Source organism: Rousettus aegyptiacus, unplaced genomic scaffold (genome assembly GCF_014176215.1).
Source record: "Rousettus aegyptiacus isolate mRouAeg1 unplaced genomic scaffold, mRouAeg1.p scaffold_m13_p_12, whole genome shotgun sequence".
Taxonomy (NCBI): Eukaryota; Metazoa; Chordata; class Mammalia; order Chiroptera; family Pteropodidae; genus Rousettus; species Rousettus aegyptiacus.
In genome coordinates this window covers 17,989,451-18,003,819 of record NW_023416287.1, presented here as the reverse complement: position 1 = coordinate 18,003,819, position 14,369 = coordinate 17,989,451, and the positions used below count along the sequence as shown (strand labels likewise).

At 37.2% G+C, this 14,369-nt stretch overlaps 1 protein-coding gene across 2 annotated transcripts in view; it reads right to left on the bottom strand.

The window, feature by feature from the left end:
- The window catches only part of LOC107500791 (ubiquinol-cytochrome-c reductase complex assembly factor 1), an 84,902-nt gene that overhangs the window by 32,331 nt on the left and 38,202 nt on the right, over positions 1-14,369 (bottom strand). For both annotated transcript variants that reach the window (XM_016126401.2, XM_016126402.2), the window contains exon 7: positions 9,285-9,393. In XM_016126401.2, coding sequence (XP_015981887.1) covers positions 9,285-9,393 — 109 coding nt within the window. The remainder of the gene's footprint in view (positions 1-9,284; positions 9,394-14,369) is intronic.

Here is a 14,369-nt window from a genome sequence, read left to right as displayed (position 1 = left end):
CAGGAGACCTGAGATCTTGCTCTTCAGCTGGTTTCTAACTTAGACTTACTCAGCTATCTCAGAGCCAGTTTCTCTATCAGTTAAAAATGAAACTTACACAAGAGCAGTAAGTCTCAAACTGGAAGGTTTGTTAAAATGCAGATTGTTGGGTCGCACTTCCAGAGTTCCTGATCAGCAGATCCAAGGTGGGGCCCTAAACATGCATTTTTAACAAGTTCCTAAGTGATGTTAAGGCTATTGGTGTGGGGTCCACACTTTTGAGAATCTCTGGACTAGATTATTTCAATGTTCCTTTCCAGTTTTAACAGTCTATGATTCTCTAGAACCTCTAATAGATGTAGCACTCAAATAATAAGCACTGCTGTATCAGGCCAAAATAGCCTTAAAACTAAGTTACTTTCCTAGGTAGAGTGGGGGATGGGAGGGTGACTGAGGTACATGGTAAAGACTAGTTTTAACTTTTCAACTAAGCAGAATGAGAAATTTTAAGCAATGGTGGAAACAGGAAGAGACTGTCCCCTTATCCAAATGCTGGCCCCATTTTAATTGATCTTAATCCCACCTTTCTGCCTTTTCACCAGACCCCTCCCCCTCATACTCTCCTCTAGAAACACATCTAGGTGTCTCCTGAATTCATTTATTGGCTTTGCCGTGCACAGTATAATACCGCCTTTGTTAGTCTCCCTGCCCAACCTCTTGAAGCACAGTGTTCAGTCTCCGTATTCCTCTACTCTTAAAAAAACAGAAGCAAGGAGTCTCTGAAAAATAATTGTAAAATCAATCAAAGCAAATTCAGACGATGTGGAGACATTCAGACTCTAAATGCTGGAAAAAGAAACAAATTCTGAACATTGTTAGCATTCTCACCTTGTCTTTTTTCCCCCTTAATCTCTATTGAGAGTCCTGTTGAGTAGGAAACTTCTGCTTTATCGGATTAGAAATTCTGAATAAAAGAGGCCTCAGACTTGGGACAGCAGTGAAGTGGAATACTTCTAAATTCAAGAAAAGCTGTCCTCTTGGTCTTTGAAAGTCCTTGGTAATATGACAGGGGAGAAGGAAGCTGCCATGAGGTTGATTTGGTGGAGATATCATGGTATAGTAAAGTGAACACCGGACTGAGATTCAGCACACCCTTGTTTGGGTCCTCATCCTGCTGTTTTCTAGCTGCATGACCTCAGGCAAACCAATTAACTTTTCTGGGAACCCACTTCCTCACTACAGAAATGAAAGAGTAGCCAAAGATCTACAGTCCTTAATCCGAGATGAGCATCAGAAATCTCCTGGGGAGATGTTTCAAATTATACACAACTGAGTCCCTTCAGACTGAGAACCATTTAATAGAGAATCTCTGAGACTCCCACTCTAACATCCTAAGCCTCATCTATTCCGTAAAGTAGATTAAAAGTATAAATGACCAAAGAGCCAGGGAACCCATGGGGGGAGGGCAGGAAGAGAAAAATGAACCAATTTTTTTTTTTTTTTGGTGGGGAGGGGGGTAGTAAAATTTAATCCAGATGTGATATAAGGTGATCACTCATTAAGTCAGTATTTAGGAGTCAGTGCTGACCAGACACTAATAACAGAACCAAGTAACTATGTTTGCCCAACAACACTCTGAGGGGTGACTACACTAGGCACTCTGTTTAAGACACCAGGGATCCTAAGATCCTTATCCCATCTAATGGTTCTGACTTACACAAACCCATAATTATAGTACTGCATGGTGTCTTATTTTAGAAGCTGTGCAAAGTGCTACAAAAAATATAGAGAAGGGAGTAGGCAAATATACAAATATTTTTTGGGGGTGCTGGGAAATACTTCTTGAAGGAGGTACTATCTAGCGGTGTCTTATAGTTATAGTACCATGAATAGAAGAGACAAGGGTTAAGACCACTTCAGACAGAATAGCATAAACGAAAGATCAGAAGCATAAAAAAAGCATGGCATACTGTGGCTTCAGTGAAAATCTGGCATGAGTGGAACATGTGCTTGAGTATATGTGTGCAGATACTAGTGCATGAAAAATTTGTGTGTGGGTGGAGTTTGTTGGAAATTAGACTGGAAAGGCAGGCTGGGGCCAGAATATGAAGATTCTTTTCCCCAATTTTCACTTTTAACTACTTCAAACTTATAAAGAAAAAGATATAAATGTAATACAATAGAAACTTGTATGATATGATCTTTAGATTCATAATATTTTGTGACATTTGCTGTAGCTCTATCTATAGTTGACTCTGAACACAGGTTTGAGCTTTGCAGGTCCACTTATATGTGGATTTTCTCAATAACTACAATAAATGTATTTCCTCTTCCTTATTTTCTTAGTAACTTAATAATTTCCTTTTCCTTCGCTTACCTTATTGTGAGAATACTGTACATAATACATATAACATACAAAATATGTGCTAATCAACTGTTTACACTATTGGTAAGGCTTCTAGTCAACAGTAGTTTTGGGGGAGTCAAAAGTTTTATGTGGATTTTTGACTACATGTTGTTTGAAGGCCAATTGTACACACACACACACACACACACACACACACACACACACACACTCTCTCTCTCTCTCTCTCTCATGCCTTTTTTCTTTTGCTTGAAGATAGTTTCAGATAACAAAACGTTTCACCCCTAAATACTTCAGCATGTATCTTTTAAGAACAAGCACATTCTCCTATGTTACTACTACAGGTGCTATATGCCACTGCAAAGAAGTCAGAATTTTGTCCTGTATGTGATGAGAGCCCTCAGAGGTTTCTAGACAGAGGAGGGACATACTCAGATGTGGGATTTAGAAAGAAAACTTCTGGCAGTTATATGGTGAGAGGTTTCAATAGATGGGAAAAGTCTAAGAACCAATTAAGAGACCATGTGCAATAAAGAAGAGATGATGATTGACATGCAGCAATGGAACAGACAACCGATAAAATCCAGAGATACCTTGGGTAGAAATTTGACAGGCCAACTAGATGCAGAGTATGAGGAAGGAGTTGAGGATGACTCTAACAATCCTAGCTTGGGGGACTGGATTGATAGTGACGACAACAGAAGTGAGATAGGAAACAAAGGAAGAATAGGTTCGTGAAGCAATTTATCTCTTGCTGCTGAGCAAGACTTATCTAGGAGAAGCATTAGTAACCTCGGAAAGAAAGGTGTGTTAAAAGGCCTGATGCACTCAGCTCTAAGCATGTTTTATTACATTTCAAATACAGAAAGGTTTATGGCTTCTCTTTCAGGGACACTCTCTGAAATAGTGAATCCAGTATGACACTCAGAAGGACAAATCAGACTGGCATTCTAGTTGGACACACTTGGGCATCCAATCAGTTGGAAAACCACCTGAAGCACATACTACATGCACTCTTGGTACTTCTTAAGGCCCAAGGGTATGAGATTCACGTAGACAAAGAAAAGCCTCTACTAGAGGTACATCTTAAGTTGGACTCTGCTTAAATTAATTAGCCAGTCCCAAAATGGAATTGTTCTGTATTCTAAGAATTTAGTTTTCTCTCCTCCAATGAACAAGTGTCCACTCCAACAGCTTAGGTCATTTTTGTAACTTTCGAAAGAACTAAAAAAAAAAAAAAAAAAAAAAAAAGAACAACTGATATCTGAGAATAAACATTTATTTTTATTGTAAAGGCCTAGGGCCCAATGTATAGCTCCATATTTACATTCCGCCATTCATATCACTGACCACAGAAACTATACCCTTAAAGTCGTTCTTATCTTTTAAAAACATACCTGTAGCAGTGAGTTTTAATTCTGACCTAGAGATGCAAAGTATAGCAAAACTTTTACTTCATGGTAAAACAGAGTTTGACTGAAGATGTGGGGGGAGGGGAGATCTGAGTGGAATTACAGAAGCTTGGAAGAAAATTTCCAAAAAAATCTAAAATACCTATAATTCTTATTTTTACCACCCTTTATAGAGTAAACAAATGTTTTCTGAATAAAAAAAGATACGTCCCCATCCCTACTTTTTCTCATACTCAAGGTAGGATCCTGTGGTAGCAGAGGCCGAGCTAAGGAGGCCGAGCTAATCGTTTCCTATAACGATTGAAGGTTGTTCACGTCCCTTCCCATAATAGGTAAGGGTCTTTTCACAGCTGACGTGGCACAGACCATAGGCTCTGCTCGGTCACTCCTTTTACAGCCCACCAAACAATCAAAATACACTTTACTATGAGGAAGTATAAGATGTGTATAAAAGGGTAAGCCCCACCGCAATTGGGGATCAGCTTTTGGATGTGAATCAACTGAGCAGGTGCCAGCACCAATAAACACTACTTCCTGCGCTACTTCCTGCTTATTGCCTCGATGTCCTGTCTCTTTGTCAAAGTATCCTGCAACACTCCCAGAATTGTCTTCTTTCAGAAGAGACCGTACTGGGCATGCATTCAGCCAAGAGGCAATGATAGGCACTTTAGAGAATACAAAGAGGGATGAATGTGATCTCTCCCCACCCCCCATTCACCTGGAAGGTAGTCAACATTCACGAATGACGATACAAATAAAAACAGTAAGAGCCTGAAGGGTACATGTAAATTACTCCCAACTACCAGCTAGAGGACATTGGGACTGGCTTCCAGTTTGGAGTGGAGAGATGTAAAGGAATTGGGGCTGGGGTGTTGGGGCAATGTAGGTTTAGGTACCACAGGAGGAAAGACACAAGACAGGAAGAGCTAGGTATTCAGCTTGGCAGGAGTGAAGAGTATGTGAAGCAAGGATGGAATGTGATGTTCACGGAGAGCTTACTATATGCCAGGCACATGTGCTAGAAGGTTTTACATATTTTGGTTCAAGAAGGGCTAAGGGAAATGAGTTTGGAAAGGTAGTCTGGACTGTGATCACAGAGAACCTTGCAAAGCAAAATGCTGGTACTGAAAAGCAAAGTAGAATTTTTTTTACAAAGGGGTCCTGTTCAGCCCACAGTTTCACTTCTTCCTAGGCCCTCTGTACCATCCCATCAAGTAGCTCTGCTACAGAGAGCTGGAGACCATTAAGTAACAGAACATTCATCCTTATTCTGGAATGGTGCTAGCGAAGAAATCATCGGAAACCCCGCGAAGGCAACTGGCATGCCAGGGACCTATGATAAGGATAAACTTGCAATTTCTTAACTACAGCCTACCCCTCCCTACCCCTTCCCACCTAGTCTCCAGGGCTTGGAAAGTCTAAACCTGCTCATTGTAAGCCACAAGGTGGAGATGTCTGGCAGCGCAGAACTGGGAGGAAGTCGTTTAGCCAGCCTAAGGTTACCATTAACACTTTGAGCCACTGCCTTGAGCTAATTTTTATGTTTGTTTTTTAAGTTTGGTTGAAATGTCACAAATGGAAAAATTAAGTAAAGCGCCCTGTTAGCCACAAGACTGGACACACCTGGCTGCAAACCCAGCAAAAGAACTTACTTCATTAGTAGCAGAGGCAGAAAGTGAAATTTACATCTGAAATCTGCCTGCACCAGGAGAAAGAGCTGAGGCCAAAGGCGCTGTCTGTTTTTACAGCTGTGTCAAGTCTTAGTTCTTGACTCTTACCAACACTCAGGAGTGAGGCAAGGGCCCAAGGAAAAATGGTCTCCAACCTCTTCAGCTGCAACTCAGCTCACAAAGGTTTTTAAGAACCAGTTAATGAAATAAAACAAGACCAGATGAGGTGATATAATGAACTTTATTTCCACAGCTAATTTATATGTTTAAATCCCAAATAATGTTTTTTTAAAAAGTCAGAACACTCTAAATTATTGATGTGATTTTTGTAACCTCAAATTTAACACTTACTTTTTATTCCAGCTTCACTGAAGATATATGAGTCTCCCTTATTTTCCACAATAGTTGTGCTCCTAAAAAGCTGGCAAAAAGTAAATTTTTCTAAAATGAAAATTTTCCCACCAAATGAGACTAAAATTCTAATTTCAAAGAAGTTCTTGATTAAAATTTCTGATTCATCATTAATTCATAAGTGGCTCTATTAGTTCTCGATCTCCCCCAGACCAATCCACTCAGGTAAAGTAACAGCCTCTAAGAATTCTTTGGCATGAAAAAAATCACTACTACAATGATCAGTCTTATAAATTCCACTTTTTGAGTTTTCTTAAAGGTGTACACCTGGGATGCCAAATAACACAGATTTGCAAATTACCACCTTCAAATCATAGGTTTTCAAAGTTGAAAAGGAACTTGGAAATCATGTAGCCCAACCCAACCACCATGCTTTTTTATAAATGAAGAAACTGAAACACAAAGGAGGAAAGACTTACTTGTCAGGGTCAGAACCAGGCAAGACTGGTTCCCTACTGCCTACTACTTTCTTCAACCTCACATCCCTAACTTTCCCATTTCTTTAGGTTATTTACACAGAGAAGACTGAAATCCCCTCTAAATACAAACACAAATTCACAACTTAAAAGTGGTGAATATATAATTTTCTTGCCTGTATAAAGGGTGTCTGCTTATACCATGATACTGGAAAAGGGAGATCAAGTCAATTATAATAGAAAAGCAATAATAGTAATTCTCCAACTCTCCCAAATCTCTATTATTTTAAATCACCATCTTTTATTCATAGTCTTTGTTACTAAACTAGAGCTTGGCACTTCCCTTCATGAAGGTGAATTAAAGGGTCTACAGGGAAGCATTATTAATCATCTAAAATCTTGCTATTCAAAATATGGTTGGCCCTTCCCTACCCTGCCCTACCAATGGCACTGGCATCACCTGAAGCTTCTTAGAAATGTAGACCCTCAAGCCCCACACCAAACCTACTTAATCAGAATTTGTATTTCAACAAGGTCTCCAGGTGAACTGTAGGCACATTAAAGTTTGAGAAATGATGATCTAACAACTCTATAGGGCAGCATCATTCCAAAAACAATTTGGATTGTAAAAAATGGCTCAATAAAATGAAAGAAAAAAGACTAATTCCTGCAGGACTACATGGATGTACACCTAAACCAGAGACTAACAAATCAAATATTATTTATCTGATAAATAAGTGGACTTTAAAACAGAATTTCAGAGGCTGAAGTTCAATTTATTTATCCAATATTTACTGTGTAACCAAAAAACTATGAATAAGACAGGTCTTCTGCCTTTATAAAGCATACAGTCAAGTAGAAGGGGTATTATAAAGTAATATAGGAGAAAGCTCAAAGTGTTGAATATTTCAAGAGAGATATATATGGAGGTCCAAAAGGAAGTTCATGAGTAGGGGGAAGGGGACAACTAAAAGGTTCCTATGGTCCAGAAGTCAGCAATCTACGGCTCATTAAGCTATTTAGGTTGGGGACAGCTGTGGCCCAACTTCCAGGAGAGTTTAGTCAACAATGATATGAAAAACAGGCTATTAGAAGAGCTACAAGGTTTTGGCTGGCCATAGGGTATCACTGGTCGTCATTAAATGTGATGATTTGAAACTGCCAGCACCACCCTACATCCACTGTGTGCTGAGTTAGGTGTATTTAAGGGCAGGTGGAACACTGCTAGATAAACAGCTTAAAGGATGCTGATCCCATTTTGGGCAACTAAACCAGCAGAAAGACATGACAGTGAGAAAAATGAAAAAAGAATCAGAGAGCACAATTACAAAGACAGTTAAATACTGACGCCAAACAGATGATGATGATGGTGACAGCAGCTAAAAAAAACTCTGACATATGCTATCATCTTCTTAGACATGCCAATGGTCCGCTGTCCCAGAGAAAGGCATATAAATGTCAATGAAGTATTCTAAAGGCTAACCCACATACACTGTGTCTCCTATACATGCAGATCCTCTAAAGACATTAGAATCTGAAAATACCCTCAATCCAGACTGTCGGTAGGCAACCATCATTTCCACAATTTAGTCTCAAAGACTACAATTTTACACACATAATAAGCTCATGATAGCATCAGACAATAACATAGGAGTATGTGAAAAAAAAATTACAATAAATTAAAGTAAAACATGGGTGACGATCTCCAACTTAACTTCCATGCAGCATGGAAAAATCTCTAAGACATTAAGTGAAAAAAAGAAAGGTGCAGTAAGTACATAGAGGATGATATTATATACAATAAAATATATACGCACAAAACCAATACTATAAATTTTCTATAGATAACATAGGAAAATGTCTCAAAATATGTATACCAGGGTAGAAATAGTGATTACTTCTTAAAAAGAAGAAATTGGCCAGGATTGAGATTGATGATAGTTAAAACATTCTGAAATTTGAAAACAATTGTAAAGTAAAAACATATATTAAGTAAAAGAAGCCAAGATGCAAAACTGTATGTATAGTATAAGCCAATTTGTTATGCTAAAATAGTTATATATTTGTAATTGTATTTAAAAAAAAAACTAGAAATATACACATTAACTCTTAACAATGGTTACTTCTGGGAAGTTTGGGAGAAAGATGCTTGTTCTTTACCTTAAATGCTTTTTACTGTTTGATTTTTATTCTGTGAATGTGTATGACACTTATAATACATTTATAAACTTTGTTTACTTCTCAGTCTACAGGGAGAAATTTGGTCTGTAATGAAAGATACCAAATTAGCCCTTTTCATGATCTTTTCTGATGGTTCTGCTTTAGATGCTCCCAAGATGGAAGGCAACAAAATGGGGGGTTGGGGGGGGCGGTATAAAAGGAACTACAATCTACTAAAACATGGTCTAGACACATAAGAAAAAGAGTATTATTTATATAATCAACTGTATTCTAATGTTTTAGTTTCATTTTTCTATTGTCGTATTCTACGTTTTATATATATACACTATATATTCTCCTTTCTCAGGTTAATATAACTCATGCACATTTTCAGTAGATGCCCTGCCAATGTATTCTAGGTTTTCAGTGATCAAAGAGCTTGTTTTTCAGTTCCTGAGGACAGTGCAGGCCCCACAAGAGGATATTTCCATCCAAACCTAAATTAGAAGAGGACTGGTTCAAACATTAAATCAGTGTCCAAAATATAGGGTCCTTAAATTGATTATTTGATTTCCCCCAATCACCAAATCCATCCCTCCTAGCACCATGATTTGGGCTTACTAATTCCATCTCATCTCCATACACAGATGTCCTCACACTGACAAGCCATGATAATGTGTGCAAATATACAAATAAAGTGTCTGAGGCATGCCAGTCTCCACAGAGGCAAAGCGACACTAGCTGAATTACCACCTGGCATTAGGCAGCATTTCACAGAAATCTAAAAGCAAGGCCATTCTAGGACAGATAAAATTTCAACTCAACCTTCATTGGAGTTTTCCAGAAGAAGAATCCGATAGCACTCACTTACCCCCATGATTCTGCCACGCTGCTCAACATCCTCCCACATAAAGTGAACTATTATACGACACATGTATTTCCCACTCCGGCCTTCCTGCTTCATTCGGACTAGACACATCCTGGATGGAAAGAAGACATAAAGAAAGTCACTGGCTATTTGCATTTTTCACATCACCCATTCCACTGAAAGTCAGCTCACCTGAATGATTTCAGCAAAGAGCATGGAATCAAAAACTGAAGTGATTTTTAAAAAATTTTTATTGAGGTACAATATAGACACCATAAAGCACATAAATCTTAAGTGTACAGCTTGATGAATTTTTAAATATTATATACACCCATGTAAGTACCACTCAGATCAAAATATAGATTATTTGGAGCACCTCAGAAGGCCCCCTAAGACATGGAAGGGACCACTTCCAGTTGTAGAAGATAAATCTGAATCCTTCATTTTACTGATAATAACATGAGACCTAGAGAACTAATTTGCCTAATACTTATAAAGGTGGATAAAAGTATTGTGCTGTCCAATAAGGAAGCTATTATACATGTGGCTACTTGTGAGCACTTTAAATATGGCTAGTTCAAATTGAGATATGGTATAAATTTAAGATTTCAAAGATTTAGTTCAAGAAAAAGAATATAAATATCTCAAATTTTTTATATTGATTATAAGATGAAATATTATTTCAGATATATTAAGTTAAATAAAACCTATTATTAAAATTAAGTTCATTTTTTTTTTTTACTTTTTAAATGGAGCTACTAGAAACTTTTAAATTAAGTATGTGGTTTGCATCTTGTCCAGAACATAAATCACAGAAAGTATTATGATTTCATCTGTGTAATTATCAAATTGTTTCCCTCATTAGAATGTAAGCAAAATTGAAAGCAGAGATCAAGTTTGGTTTTCTACTGTCACTTGTATTTCCAGGGCTTAAGTATAGTCAGTACTCGATATATATGTGTTTAATTAATAAATGAATAAAACATCTCAAGGCCAAGTTTAGAGTTCTTTCCTCTATACCACACTGCCTTTATTTATTTATTTTTTTTTGGGGGGGGATTTATATATGATCTATTGTTTCATTTCCACATGGTCTTTAATCAGTCCAGAGAGGTATCTCTGCTTAAGACCTTACATAATAATACAGGAATTATGTTTTATTAATAAATACAAAATTGCATTTAATAACATATAAGAATATAAACAGGGTCATCGACTTTCCAAGCTAGTTCTTAATCTCATTCTCATGACCATACTTATTCCTATTATCTCTCATTAGTTATTAAGCAACTACAACAGGACTACTCACCTAAAAAACAATTCCTGCTATAATTATGAAATATTCAGTCTAAACCGACAATTCTATCTCCATACACAATTAATTCTGCCCATAAAAATCTACTAGCAATAGCATAGCACAATGGAATGATTTCAGCCTGGCTTGTCTCAACATCTCTGTTAGTAACTAAGATGGAGAAAAGAAAACATACTTATCAAATTTGCAGACGACAAGAAGCTGGGCAAGAAGACAAATATGCTGGATGACCCAATCATGAACCAAAAATACTTCAACAGACTGTTTCAAGGGCTGAAACTAACAGAATGAATATGAACAGGTATAAATCTAAGGTCAGGCACTTTTCCCTAAAAGAACCACCGAAGAGGTACAGGATAGGTGAGTCATACCTACCTATGTGAGAAAAAGCCTTACAAGCTTAAGTTGACATTATATGTTTTTTAAAGGGAGTCAACCCTAAAACTTACTATATTTTGTTAACCAGGGTCACTAAAATAAAAATTAATTTTCAAAAAGAAAAAATAATAAAAAAGGGAGTCAAGAGGATGATGAAGTTGCCCCCAAAATTAATGTGTTTTTAGATACAGTAAAGGAAATACAATATCTTCAATGTGTAAAGAGAGATTTTGGTTCTACTCAGCACAGATCAAACTCAGAATACTGTCCATAGTTTTGAACATTATATTTTAAGAGACAAAAGGAAGAGAAGATCAGAAGGGGAAAAACAGGAGAGTTACCTTAAATATTGTAGAAAAATGATTAGGCTGTCCAAGAGTTTAGAATCAGAACCAGTGGGTGGGTCACAGAAAGAGAAAGAATTACTCAAAATTGAATATTAAAAGCAAAACTTTCTAACCAGGGAGTTTCTGAAGATTAAAATAATGGAATAGATAACCTCAAAAAGTAGAGAAGTACCTATTTCTGAAGGGTGAATAAATGTTTGGTGGAAACTCAGCTATCTGACAGAAGGTTGACAACCTGATCTCTCAAATCCCTTCCAACCTTGCGATTTGCTGATGCTGTAATTCTAAATTTGTAACCTCTGAACCCAGTTAGTACCTAAGAAATAACGCTTTGTGACAATAAAAACAGGTCATGGAAAAAAGATTTGGCCACTTTCTATGATACAGGGCACATTCCAAGGCAGAAACAAACTGAGGAAAGCTCGACAGTTCTTTTTCATAAGATTTTCCTTAAAGTTAATCAAATCACTCATGTCAGCCTCTCACCTGAAAAGAGCTGTGTGTTTTGATGCTTAAGTGTCGTCAGAGGCCAATTCATCAACAGCAATAGTGAGGTAATGGAATTCTTCATTTATTTGAAAATTCTGTAGTTTGTTAATACACCTGCCTTCTGAGGTTTAAAAGGCACAGATTTTCTCAGGCTATAAACTTCTTAACTATATCAACATGGAGTGAAGTGTTTTTTGTTTCACAGCTGTTTGTTCTAGAGCCCCTACAGATAACAGTAGACTCAAATGGTTATCTGGGTTGAAATGATAAAGTAAATTGACAACATTTCAAGATGCTGACTGACAATTCACTTAATGAACATAAACTGGGTTCCTACTATGTGAGGGGGTGAATTATATATGGTTGTATGCCATGAGGGTTAGAGTGATAGCCAAAAGAGCCTAGTTTCCAAGGAGCAGTTAAGTCTCCTAGTGGAGACAAAATACACCATATACAAATAGCCCTAAAAGAGAATGCAGTAAGTGTCCCAAGAGAAGCAAGCACAAAGTGCAATGAAGCTTAAGAAGATTACTTTTGGCTAAGTGGAATCAGAGAAAGCTTCATGGAAAATGAAATATTATAGTGGGGCTTGGAAAGATGAGCTGAAATTATATAGTAGAGACAAAAAATAAAGAGAATTTCTAGCAAATGGAACGTTATGAGCAAAGGAAGAGTTCAGCATATGTAAGGGAACAATGAAGACCTAGATTTTGTGGGAGGGCAGGTATAGGAAACAGAAAACTATGCCAGAGAGGTCATGAAAAGCTTTGAAATGCCATGCTAAAAAAGTGTAGGCTTTACTCCGTAGATAATGGAAAGTCACTGACTTTTTAGGAAGGAGTATAATAAGATTAGAATATTGGCATTAATAGATGAGTCTCTGAGAAGTTAACCCTTTCTTCCCAGACTCAACTCTGTAATCAAACATTAATGTCACCAGGGCTGCAAAATGACAAATTTGGTGAATATTTATTTCAGCAGAACTGTGTACTCAGAATAGTCTGATTTCAGAAATAAAAACTAAAGTGTGTGCCTGCCTTTTGGGAGGTATGCAACCAGCAAAGTTTGTTATAACCTGCACGTATTTTTGCTGATACTAAGTTTAGAAAATATGGATTCAAGCACGTTACACTAAAGAAGCCTGTTTACTCCTAAAACATTACATCTAATTAGATCAAAAGACAATTAATGCAAAAGACTTTCAAACATAAAGCTCTACAGCAAATTTCATCACACATAGCCAAAGTTATAAATCAAAACAAAGAATCAGTCTTCTCATAAACAGGGAGTATAATGAAAACTCCCATGAGTTTGGGAAAATAAGATTCTGATCCACAGGGCTGTCCATTCACCAGCACCATATCCAGCTAACTAAAAGTTCAACTAATTTTTACCCTAAGTTTGTGAGTCATATTCTCTAGGTAGTTAAGGACAGAAGCTACCTGTTTCTGTCCTGTTGTGAAAAAGCACAACAGAAGGTGGGGGCCCTCATCATTGATAGTCAGTTGCCTGGAATGCCCAGACTGAGCAGCTGAAGGTCAATTCTTGGGCCACCTGACCTTGAAACCTACACATTCAGTCTACTCTTTTATTTAATAACTGTTTTGAATAGGTAATATATGCACACAATAATAAAAACTAAGTCTCCTTCCTACCCACATCCCCTGGCCACTATGTTCCTCTCCCTAAGGCATTCACAATTAGTATTTTCTTAGGAATCCTTCCACATATAATCCACAAACTTACACGGGTATGTGTTCTTTTTACATAAATGGTAGCCTCCTTTTTCTCCATTTTTCGCAATGGTGGCATTCTACATACACTGTTCTTATGTTGAGAAAATAATCTGCTATAAAAGAATGTAGGTAAAGAGATCTCAACTCCAACTCAATGTTTCATCCACAGATGCCAAAATCACCACAGTCAACCTTTTTCAGATGCTAGAGATAATAGATTTTCACTAATTTAGACGGCAATTGTTGGAATAACATCTGATGTAGGCTGAATTCAGTTTACTGGCAATTTTTCCAATTCTCAAAATGACTAAGAAATAGGAAGAAAAAAAACCCTTCACAGCAAAAATAAATAAGTGCTATAATTAACAGCTAATACAACTATGTGCCAAGCACTATGCTGTGATTTAGAAGTATTACTTAATCCTTACAACAATTCTATGAGGCTGGCATTCTTACTGTCCCCATCTTATAAATGAAGAAACTGAGTCTTAGGAAAGTAACTTGTTCAGCGTTACAAGCCTAGTAAGTGTCAAAGGAGAGCTGAACCCTGATAATCTGATCCCAAGTTATCCTGTTTTTCTGCCTCTTTTAATAACTAGAAGAAACCCTCCAGAAACCATTTACTCTATTTTTCATTTAATCCTCACAAAAGCGTAATTTAAGTTTCAAAATTAGCATCACATTAGAAATAGTGTATCAGAAGGGAAAAGACTGCCTAACTTGAGGCAAGCGTAACTATGACAACAAAAAGTAACTCCTGGCAGACTAACAGGAAAAGAAGCTAAAAATTTATTTAAAACAGACACAAAAAAATAGTACAGCA